This window comes from Zalophus californianus, chromosome 6 (genome assembly GCF_009762305.2).
Source record: "Zalophus californianus isolate mZalCal1 chromosome 6, mZalCal1.pri.v2, whole genome shotgun sequence".
NCBI lineage: Eukaryota > Metazoa > Chordata > Mammalia > Carnivora > Otariidae > Zalophus > Zalophus californianus.
In genome coordinates this window covers 69,087,750-69,100,539 of record NC_045600.1, presented here as the reverse complement: position 1 = coordinate 69,100,539, position 12,790 = coordinate 69,087,750, and the positions used below count along the sequence as shown (strand labels likewise).

Below are 12,790 nucleotides of genomic sequence, written 5' to 3'. Positions count from 1 at the left end.
AAGGTGTTAGTCAAGTAGATCTTGGAGATAAAATAATTTCATGCAGAATGAAAAGCAAGAGCTAAATACTGAGGCGAGAGCATGCCTAATGCCTGCAATGAAAAGCAAGCAGGTAAATTTGGCTGGGGCGGAATGAGTAGGGAGGTGAGGTAGGAAATGAAGTGAAAGAGCTAATGTAGTGAGGGATAGATCTTCCAAGCTAATGGGTGTCGTTTTGGGGATTTTGGTTTTTATTGAGTGAAATGGGAAACGATTATAGGTATAGGCAAAGGAAAAAATAATCTGACACATTTTAAAAGAAATACAGACTTTATGGAGAACAGACTTTTGGAGAGCAAGGGTAGAAAGGCAGGAAACCCTATATGGAATCTGTTGCAATAATTCAGACTTGGACTAGGGTAGCAGCAGATGTAATGAGAAGTGATTAAGATTCTACATCCTTTAGTAAAGGTAGAGGCACTACTGTTTCTTACAGGAACTGGACTTAGAATACAAAAGAGATGAGGGTGAATCCAAGATTTCTGTTCTGAGCAAGTGGATGTATGGCACTGTCTTCTACTGAGATGGTAAAGGCTGATATAGATGGAACAGGTTTGGGGTAGTTTTTTGGATTGTTGAATTTAAGAGGTCTATTAGATATGCAAATGGAAACTGCTGCACAGGAAACTGAATATAGTCTATAGTTTCACTGTCAAATCTGGATTAGAGATAAGTATGAACCCAAGTTATGTGGAACCTGAATCATACAATTTTAAGGGACATCTTTGGGAAATACATTCAAAATTATGAACATAAAAGAATTATGAACATAAAATTAGGTACAGTGCCTTGTAGTAAGCTTGAGGAGGTGAGAAATCTTAAGGCTTAAGCTTCATAGGTTCATAGTAAACCCGTCTCGCACTAAAGACATAAATTTTGCAGACTGTCAGCATATGGTATTAGATAAGGAGAAAGAAAAGTATAAATCCAGAAGTCATTTCAAGTATTAAGATGTGGAGCACTCCCAACATTAAGTGGGATGAGGGGAGGAACTAGCAGAGGATTCTGAGACAAAGCACATGGTATGATGCAGAAGACAAATCATGAGTGTGCAGTATCCTGGACACCAAGTAAAGAAGACATACCAAGGAAGTGATAAATTATGACAAATACTGCTGATAGGCCAAGTAACATGTGCACTGAGAACAGACAACTGGAATTAGCAGTGTGGTCATCACTGGCATCCTTGGCAAACACAGTATTGGTGGAATGGTGGAGGAAAAAAATCTTGCTGGAGTAGATTTAAGAAAGAATGCGAAGAGAGATATTAGAAAACAGTAGAGAAAATTTATGAATCTTGCTACAGAGGAGTATAAGGAGAGCGGCAATGTACTGTATGGTGACTAACATGACATAATAAAAAAATATAAAATAAAATCCAGCAAGCTAAGCACAACTAAGCAACCCATAAAAAAAAAAAAGGAGAGGGGCATTAGTTGATGCCAGGAGTGGGATTGAAAGAAGTTTTGTTTTGTCTTTTAAGATGGGAGAAAAAACAGATATATGTATGCTGGTGGGAATGATTCCACAGAAAAAAAACTTGAAAGATAAAGGAGAAAGAAGGAAGAACTGCTGAAGGGATGTCCTTGAGTAAAGGAAGAAGGATGAGATTTAATGTATAACTGAAATTACTGGCTTTAGGTAGGAGAAGGTAAGATAATACAAGAAAATGTAGAATATGTGGGTAAAATACTGGCTCACTGAAGTAGGAAGTAAGGTCATCAGTTGGGAGTGAGGAGGGAGTAAGAGATATTGGAAGGTTTGATATGGGAATTCTTAGATGGCCCCATGATCTCTGCCTCCTTGGTGCTACTTTTTGTGCAATTCTCTCCATTTGAATGTGGGTGAAAATTGTGACTTGATTCTAATCAACAGAATGTGTCAAAAAGATGGAATGTCAGTACTGTGATTAAGTTATGTTGTATGGCAAAGGAGGTGAGAAGTCGCTCCTGTGATTAGGTTCAATATATAAGACTCCATCTTGCTAGCACACACTGGAGAAAGATTCTCCTGCTGGCTTTGCAAGATGCAAAAAGTCAGGGTGCAAAGTGCCTACTGGAGAGAGGGTCATAATGCAGGGAACTTGGGCAGCCTCTAGAATCTGAGGGTTGCCTCTTGCCAACAGACAGTTAAGAAGTCAGCACCCTCAGCCACACAACTGCAAGGAACTGAATGCTGCAATCAATCTGGATCCCCTTAGAAGGGGATTAGGCTCCAGTCAAGTTTCTAGATAAGAATGCACTCCATTCCATCTGATACTTTGCAGTTTTGTGAGACCACGAACAGAGAACTCAGTGAAGCAGTGCCTGGATTCTTGACTACGGAAACTATAAGATAATAAATGGGTGCTGTTTGAACCACTGCGTAATATGTTACACAGCAAAAGAAAACTAATACAGGGTTGAAAGAAGAGAACTTATGAAATAGCCATCTAGAAAGTAAAAAAGTGAAAGGGCTTATGACTGTTTGGAAGAATTAAGGGTCCATTTGAGAACTACAGTCATGAATTTGAAGAAAGACCAGCTGAGTTTTACCTGTGTTTTCCTGTAACCACAGCAAGGGTGCTATATATGAGTTACCTATTTTTATGTTTTATTATATTTTGGTATATGATTTCAAATTCATCAGTGAATAAGTAAATGTCTATAAAGCACATATTTCTGCAATCATTATTTTTCCTTTTTTTCTTCATGAAATTTAAGAAGAATCCCAGGAGAGCTAAGAACCAGGAACCTAAAATTAAAGCTGGAATTTAATTTTTGGCGCCATTGACTGATTAACAAAAACATTTTGTTGAATTTTGAAGTAACTGAAAAATTTAGTATCAATAACTTAGAACAGATGATCAAACCCAACTAATTGTTTTTTATTTTGTTTTTAAGGTTTTTGAAAACACATTGCTTAAAGAATCTAATTATATTTGTCATATCTTTATATTTGCTTCATAGGTAAAATTCCATATGTAAGAAATTTCAAAGTTGCACCTTGCAATATGCGACACATGCAAAAAACAGTCCAAGTTGGAAAACGATTAGCCCTACTAACTTTTCTTTCTCATTAAGGAAATAACAGTACTTTGCTTTATCATTAGACAACATACAACTTAGTATTCTCACTAGTGAAGAAAATAACTGTAGAGTAGTTTAAACTATCTAGAAAAAGAGTAGAGAGACTTTGATTACAGAAATATTTTGGAGTTAAAAAAGCAGCAAGCAACACTAGTATCTTGGAATTCTTAGAATTCTTCATTTTCAAAAGCTCTATGCTATGCTATTTACCATCTTAAAGAATACTTTCTTTTTTGTATCACTTGAAAGATACTTCAGAACAAAATAAATTAAATAAACATAACCTAACATTTATGGTTAACATTACATTCTAGATACTGTACTGTTCAAGAACAATGAATTTATTTCATTCTTCAACCCTATGAGATGCTTAGTATTTGAATTTCACAAAAGAGAAAACTGAAACCCAATTTACTCAGCAAGTAAGTGCCAGAACAAGGATTTGATCATAGGCAATTGGCACCAGTCTTGACTTATAACCACCTTTCTGTAGGACTTCTTATATGATAGTCCTTCAATTTTCAGGGGGAAATTATTATAGACCAACAACACTGTAGATATAGTCTGCCACTCTGACCTGTGGAAATAGTCTGACCTGTAGAAACATGAGGGTAGAAAAAGTAAAATTTAGTATGTACTGAAACATGTAATCATTTTTAAAAGAATAGAACAATTTTTAATGTTGAAACTGCAATAAAACTTACTCCTTGGTATATTTTCTGTGCTTTTTACTTTTGGGTTTTCTGAATATTAATAGTCCCTTAGCCCTTTTTATCACATTATTGTGATAATGTGACATCACTGTAACACAGATAAACTATTCTGGAAATAGAACTCAATCATAACTCATTTAGCTGTTATTGATGAAAATAACACAAATAGTTGTCTGGGCATATTTTATATTGGTTTATAAAAGTTCACAAGGAGAAAGTTTATAGTTTTAACAGCAGAGGGTATCATATTAGCTGTAACACATGAAAATAATTTTCTTAGAGGTTTAAAAGTTCATTTTAATTATGGAGATTTTAAGATGATCATATTAGAACCCATTTTTCTATCTTGGTTACCCTTACAGATCTAAGCTAATATAGTGTGAATTTGAATTCATTGGGAAATACTGAGGGAATAAAATGATCACAAACTACTAATAACATAAGGATGGATGATGACTACAATTCCTTTAATAAATTTAAAAATCTTGTTTTGTTCTTCTTGTATATCTTGCCTCATGTTATCCAGGAGATATTATGCTTGTTTGTATAAAAACAGAAGAAACCAGAATATAAATAAAATATATTTAACAACTATAACTGAGTATAGTGGACAAACCACAAAACCACAAGGAATTATTATTTCAAATATTAGAAAAAGAATTGGTAGAAGTGGATATAGTAAATATCTAGAGGGCAAAAATATTAGCAGACTTCAACGTATAAACTAGCCTTTTTAAGAAATCATTTAATAAAAATTCACATGTTCATATGAAATAAATAAAAGAAAACACAAATCTAACTTCAAAGACAAAATTACTGAGATAGGTTTTCTTTCCAGATCCAAGATTTTTTACATTGTTCATTGAAAAAAATCATTAGTTTTGTTTTTATTGCTGCTGCACTGATTTGTCTTGTTTTTGTTTGGAAAGGAAAGAATGATAAAGTACAAGAGAAATATTTAAAAAATAAAGTTAGTTGTTGTTCCAATAGTTTTCTATAACATGTAGCTAAAGTTCACTTAAGAGATAAGGTAGATGAGTAAAAATGTATAAACACTTTTTTTAACCTCATGCATTAATATTACAAGCTTTGTTCCCATTTTATGTCATACCATTTCCTTCAATGAGAGGTGCTGGGATTCATCACTAGAGATTTATGTAGTATTTTAACCAAGTTATTGGGACTAAAATGAGAGTATTACAGTTTTGTCTAAAGGGAATGCTACTGCATAAAATGAAAATCAAGCTCCTACTATAGAATAACATTGTACCCTATGTTAGTTTTGCTTCCAGTTATTATTTTAACATTTTTCCTGAGGTTGCAAAAGTATTAGACTCAATAACTAAGCAAAATAATTCTGACAGCCTTATATTAGATTACATGCAAAAGGCACATTTAATATAGTTAGCAAATATAGTTTAAAATTAATAAGGTCAACTATATAAAAAATATATTAAAAAGATTAGCTTTTGTTTAATAATTGAATAATCCCATAAGGCCTTGTATTAGTGGAAAAGTAGAAATATTAAAGAAAATAACATCTCTCACCTAAATGAAGCTCAACTCAGACAAAATGAAAATGTGTTTAATCATTTTAATGAATATATTTTCAACATTTGTCAAGTACAGTATGGCTCTGAATTACATAAGATATTTTAGATGAATTATTTAAATGTGCCAAAAATAACTACATATTTCAAAAATGACCTACAAATATTCAGTACCAAAACAATCATCAAATCAAACTAATATATTTCTAATTGCAAAGTCTGCCACTGCACTAAAGAAAATGGTCATATTAAATTAGAAGACCATATCATTTCCTAAGTTGTATAACAGAAATAAAATTATCACAAACACCAATTTTTAGTTATTTTTAGATTGCTAGAAATGTTTTTCATTGAAAGTTGAAAATTGTTTACATAGTAAGGCATGTCTGAAATAAAAAACAAATGAAAATGCATTCACTTTTAAAGATATACCTTTGCTCAATAAGTCATATTTATACATTTTTTTACATATATGATATTCTTAACTTATATACTAATAATCCTAAGAAGAACCAATAATGGAGATTATAGACAGTGACTCAATAAATAACACGCAGAGCTCCAGAAAGTCATAATTTTAAGGGAAAAACCCCAAATTCGAGAAGTCTACCATCTGAATATTTTTTTCTTATCTAAAGTTAAAAAACTGCATATAAATATTCAGGAATAATCGATCTTTCTTTCTCAGGTTATTTGGAATCTGACCATGGTGCACATATGTGAATGAACGAATACATCCTTAACCCACCATTATCCTTCTCTCCAGTGTGCAGGCAATCACCCGTGAAAAGTATGGTGTAGATGACAGGATGATACTGTACCTGATTAGCTCTGGAGGTGGTCATGGGGTCAGATGGAGAGGACTTGGTGGTAGTTGGGGAAGATGGCAATGTCTGGGAACAAAGCAGTTCAGGAGCAAATCAACCTTTAAAAGCCTTAAACTGATCATTTAAATAAAACAAAATAAAATAAAATGTAATATAACGAGAACAAAATCCTAGGAACAAATTTTTCTCCTACTCATTCAAATTTAATGGAATTTAAGATCAACTAAGTAACTAATGCATGTAAATATGCATGCATAAGCATGTAAAAATAAATTCATGACTTGAAATCATGATGGTGACAGATACAAAATCCACATGAGCATTAAAGGCATCCTGACCATATTCATGAATAGTAGTCTCTTTTCTTTCCCTCTTGTTTGCTTGGGGGAAAAGAGATGTCAAACAAAAATTCAAGAAATTCAATGAGTAAGACTGAAAGAGTCGTTTTCCTATCAATGAATACAGTCGGGGATTGGAAGAAGTGGTGAAATGAAGTTTACTTTGGTATAAAAGCATCCACCTACTTAATATGTTGAACATCACCAACAAGTTGATTCCACATGAATTTAGGGATCCATACTTAAAAGCAACTAAATTTGTAGTTCTGAGTTCTTAAATCACATTATCTTCTAAAATATTAATTTTTAACAAATTTAGAGCCCGTCTGAAAATGTAAACATTAACCTCATATTAATAAACAAGTAACTAATAGCATTTTAACAAATTGCCATAATATTTTTATCATTTCTGTTGAAGACTAAAAATTTAAGATGTATTGTAGCATTATCAGCCTCTGTTGAAAATAAGCATGAAAATATTAGGAATCATATTTATTGTTCACTTCATTCTGAAATGCTTCTACATACTATATATAAAATATGTTGTATGAGACCATAATATACTTGTTGAACAATCCATTAATATATTTTAAAAACTTCTCAAGTCTAATAGAATAACCTTGAAGTGTAAGATGTTAAACTTTTCTTTTTTAAAAAAATATATTTTCACTTAGCAAATAGCATTGCTTAAGTAGCTCTCTCAATAGATAATATTTCCTAATAGGTGAAATGGGATAGTTTTATAGTACAGACACAATTCTATGTGGACATTTTGTTTTATATTAATAAATATGCATCAAAATTACTCAGATATGAGCAAAAGCATAACTTTAAAGGTTCAGCAGTGTCTGGAAAAGCAGATAAAATTACTTCATAAAATCACATTTCTTCATTTGAGATTTCAAAAGTTCTGATTTGGGTAGAACAAAACAGTTAAGCATAAAAGAAAGGATAGGAAATTCACAGGCTTCTACTTAACTTACTGTTCTCCAGTAACAAAGTAAGATTCGTTCTAACATCAAATCATGTTATAAATAGTTCACTCCTCAAGTGATTCTTGGTTCTTCCAAATTAAAACCTAAAATACTTTGAGGAAAACTACACTTCATGTTGAGTTATACCAAGGTTTTTGTTAAATCATATTTTAAAAGGGGACAGGAGCTACATTCAGAAGTAAAACCTCATAAAAGAAGAAACAAAATCTTCAAATCTTTTGTTTTCTGTTTTCACTTTTTGTAATAAATTCCCGCCACTTCTCCAGAGAGACTTTCACTTTCAGTTATTAAAAATTGCTCTAATATTTTCTTTTCACACAATTCTATGCTGGAACATATATTATTGACTTCATGTTACTATATGATGAATAGTAAAGATTTTATTTTCCCACCTCTGGTTACGACCGTTATTACAGAGAATTCCTGGGAGTAGTTAACATATATTTAAAAATCTGTTCTGTACGTATCTCAGATTATGAGGTTGCTGATGAACAGACGTGAAATAAATCTAGAGGTCATTTCTCCCCAGATAGGTTAGAATTTAAGTTCATTAACCTACAGAAGCCCTAAATATGTGTTGGGTTCTTGTATTGCCATCGGGTAAAATCAACCTGAAGTACCATAGGTTCACAAGGACATCCACCTTGCCCTGGATATGAATTCTCAATAAGGTACTAAAACACTGCAAAGAATGATGTGGAAAAAGTAGTAATATCAAGTGGCTCAGAATTTGTAGTCACTTAGATTAATATTATCTTCTGTCAATTTATTCAATCCCTTTCTTTTTGCTTGGCATATATATGAAATATTGGACATGTATTAGTAACTGATACAACTCATAGTTACATCATTGCCCTTAATAATTCTGACGCTATTTATTTCTCACAGAAACAAAAAACAAAAACTTTAAACTTCAGGGAAAATATTAATGTGTTTAAATTATTAAAATTTGCTTATCAGATATCATAATCTGATTAAGAAATGAAAGTTTAATATTTCAAATAAACTGGCGAAAATCATATAAATCTGAGCTTCAAGGGATAAGATTATCAAAATATCACAATAAATTGTTTCTAAATATATTTTCTTCATTTAAATTCCTAGAATAATGAATACATAATGAAATAAACACATAATGAGTTTTGTAGCTATTATTCACATAGTTTAAACACAAAATGTCTCCTCCCTTTACCAACTTGTTATAGCAATAAAAAGATTCCAGAAAGTTTTCATTTTGGTTGATTTTGTAAAGTACTAGCTACAAAAAATTGTTCTAACAAATAGATAAGTGTAAATATATTACAATAAGGCCTTTAATTAAAAATGTTTATTAATTAGATTAATGAAACAGCTTTGATAGTTTTCTGAACAACAGAAATAGAACCAAAGAATCTATAAGAAATATTTCAATGTACAATATAATGTATGATATGTTTGTCTCCCTATATTTTATAAACAAAACATTTACTTCTACTTACTACAAAGATTTAAAATTTAGTGGTCTCAAGTTAAAAATCATTTAGTAAAATTTCTGTTACACATCATGAAGATGTAACTAACTGAATATCCATATAAGCAACAGTATATTAAAATATTTATTATAAAAAACATGAACAAAGGACACTCTCCTCTAAAAATGCTTTCTTTACATTTATGAAATAGTGATTGTGAAGGACAGTCATTTTTTAAGCACAATTTTATCTTTCAAATGGAAAAGTATAATATGTTTTTATTTACATGAACTGACTAGCTGTTTAAGAATTCTGCTTTAAAGATTGAAGGCTGAATTACTTGTTGCAGAAAAATTTGAAGTATTTTACAATTTCAAATAGCGGATCCTTTGAAATAGTTTTAAAATATTCATGATTTAACAATAGACATTTAGTTAAATGTAGATATAATTAGCCTTCTGGGAATAAGAACTAGAAAGTAATTACAAATTGTAAAATGTATTCTTGTTAGCAAGTGACAGTTTTGCTGGACCAGAAGATATTACTATAAATAAACTCTAATATCCACAGCTTACCTCCAAGCAAATCTACAGTAACAGACTGTCAAGAACCTCTGATATTTATAGATATAGTGAGAACAGCAGTAAACAACAAATCTCAATTGTAATTCAAAATCTATTACTAGCTGAGTAATACTCAAGTAATCACCTTCACAAACCTGTGTTTCGAGTTCTGTTAAATAAATCTGTATAGGGCTCTATTAAAAAAGAAAGGATAAAATGTGTGAATATGTAACTGTCCTCTTTGGTTTTTCATTGTACCAAGTATCCTCCCCTTCTTCCAATGTCTGAACTATCTGGAACCCCTCAGCACTAGTATAAACTCATGTTGTCCAATTTACACAGGTCTTTCAGAATTTATTCTTATTCCATAGCTTACTTTCCTTATAATTGCTATCCTGTACCTTTATCATTTTCTTCAATCCTTCAATCCCATGTATTTTATCTACCTTTCAACTGATAGTCTTTATTACCTGAAAGAAATCATAATTTTTCAGAATGAACTTCCTTACTTACTACAATTGACTACATCTGAACTTCTTCCATTTTCCAAACTACCTTTTTCTCCATCTTCTTATTCTTTTCATTATAGACAAAACTGTATACTCAGACCTCCCACCCTTCATAGGTTAGGACCTTAACACCCTAAATATTAACTTTCTACCACTCCTGAGACATCTTGTACCCTCAAAGTAATCTCATCTCTAATTTCTCTGCCTTTTCAAGCTCCTTTTTATTCTTCAACACAAGCCATTCCCTCTTATGTGAGCCTCCCTTAGCTAACTTGTATTTTACTTCTTTGTATATCCAAAATTCCAAATCAGCATTTCTACCCTTCATACCATTTTTTCTCCTTACCTAACTGGACTGTTAACTTTTAGGAAATAATATTAGTAGGAAATAATGACTTTGCTCTCACCATGTGATTAACACTAGCTTTTAAATCACCAATAATTTCCTATTTAAAAAAATCATTCTTGTATTTTTCTCTGGGTATTTGATCCTTTTTAGCAACTTTCCTTAAACTTTCCCTCCTTATCACAGGGAGTACTACTGATTTCCTTTTTATCTTTATGATTAATAAAGAGCACTTGCTAAGAACCAGGTATAGTTCTACTCAGTTAATACAATATCCCTATGAAATAGATTATTATTACTAGTCCCATGTTATAGGTAAAGAAGTTGAGGTACAGAGAGGCAAAACAACTCACTCAAAGGTACACAGCTGGTCAAATAAAGAGCCAGGAATTGAACCTGGGCAGTCCTGCTCCAGATCCTATGCACTTAACTACACTAGACTATAATGCCGCTGACATACTTTTCTTGGTAACTGCTTCTTTATCTCATTTTTTGCTTTTTTTCTCTTCTCCTACTATGAAGATGGTAGGTGAAATTATCGCCTTGAATGTAATTAAGGATCTATATTTTCAGTTTTACATTCTCACCTGTACTTCTATAAAAGACTACTTCAAGATAAAAGCATACTACTTACAACTTATTCAATCTGTCTGCAACACATAAAAAATATTATCTCAAAGAGGCACCTAACTAAAATTCACTTACTGCTTTCTAGGCTTTTCCATTCCGCTTGGCTCAAAACCATATATAACCATTTTTCATTCTTTTCTCACCATTTTGGAACTACAATAAATCAGTCTCAAAGCCTTACAGATTTTACTTAGAAATATCTTTCAACTTCAGGTATTTGTCTCAACTTCACTACCAAAAGAGATTAGGTGTTTGTTATCTTCTTAAAATATTGCATCGTCTCTTAACTTTACCCTGACCCAAGATATTCTATTTTAAATGAGGTTCTCTTCTTGGATAAACTTGTTCCAGACACTGAAAAGTCCCCAAAGAGAGACATCTTTTGGATTTCGTTTTATCAGCATTGCTCAAAATTGGAGGCCATATAGCCTAGTGTTAAGATCAATTACCAGTTACATTTCCTTGGGTAAGTTACTCAATTCCTTTAAACATCAGCTTCCATAAGTATAACATGGATTCTGTACTCTTTCACTGCTTCACAGATTTTTGTGAAGATGGATAAAATGTGAGACTACATGTAAAGTGCCTAGCACAATGGCTGGCACAGAAACAATAAACACCATAGATAGCACTATTATAATATTACTCATCCTTCATTCTTGACCACCAAACCTTTATTTATTTAGCCTGACAAAGCTTAACATTCCTTAGATTTGTGAGTGTTACATGAAAGAAGTTTAGAAAATATTATCTTACAAACCTTCAAACCTAAAGATCTGCATAGTAGATCACTCAGCTAATTGTCATAGTTCTCTTCTCCAACCAATAGTTGAACCTACAGGCAGCCTAAGAGTCGGTCTGGATTTTTATCACAGAAGGTAACAAAATGCAGAGGTGCCTCCTTTTGTTCTAACTGTCCAGAGAAATGAAAAGAGCCCTTTTGGGAAATATTAGGAAGTATCCATAGTCTACAGACTGCCCCTTGGCCAGACACCCAAGGCTCTCTATTATCTGGTCCCACCCTATCTGTCTAACATTAATTTCCTCTAAACTCCAACCCAAAAGTTCCATTTCTGTCACGAGAGTCTCCCTACTATTCAACCACAACATCTTTCTCCTCAAATCCATATTGTTTCACATGTCTAAAATAACTTTTTTCTTTCTTCTCCTCTAATTAGGAAATTCCTATATAATCTTCAAGGCCCGGTTCAAATCTTCACCCATTTTATAAAACCAAATGTCATTCTTGCCTACATTTCTTTCACACGCCTCTGAACTTTTATAGTACATTGTTTATATTGTACTTTAGGTATATAATACGGTTTGACATTTTTATAAGTTATTTTAATCATTTATGATTTCTCCCAAACTAATTTTAGAGAGCAAGGGCTACAATTTAATATATCTTGCAATTCAGGAAGAAGGAATTTAATAAATTCATGACAGAATGGATGAATAGTGAACACATTATGTGCTATTTTTGCCAATTTTTCATGACAGAAGTAAAACTCTTTGACTAAGATTTCTTATATCTTCATTTGATTTTTTTAAACATAAGAGAATGCTCTAAATGCCTATAGCTGCTTCGCTCTTAATTTGGCTTTTCTTAAGAATACATCTGAGCCAGAAGGGAAAAAAACTGCTGAAAATCTGTAACAGACAAAAGAAGTTAACAAATGCTAACTATATGACTGATTTGCGGTTCCTACCTTGTTTTAGGGTTTATTGTATTGACTCATTATGTATAGACAACTATATTTA

The 12,790-nt window shown here is 32.1% G+C and overlaps 1 protein-coding gene across 5 annotated transcripts in view; it reads right to left on the bottom strand.

The window, feature by feature from the left end:
* The window catches only part of NOVA1 (NOVA alternative splicing regulator 1), a 152,789-nt gene that overhangs the window by 21,751 nt on the left and 118,248 nt on the right, over positions 1-12,790 (bottom strand). For 3 of the 5 annotated variants that reach the window (XM_027571213.2, XM_027571215.2, XM_027571217.2), the window contains exon 4: positions 6,192-6,263. The exons of the other annotated variants lie outside the window; for them this stretch is intronic. In XM_027571213.2, coding sequence (XP_027427014.1) covers positions 6,192-6,263 — 72 coding nt within the window. The remainder of the gene's footprint in view (positions 1-6,191; positions 6,264-12,790) is intronic. 5 annotated transcript variants of the gene reach the window in all.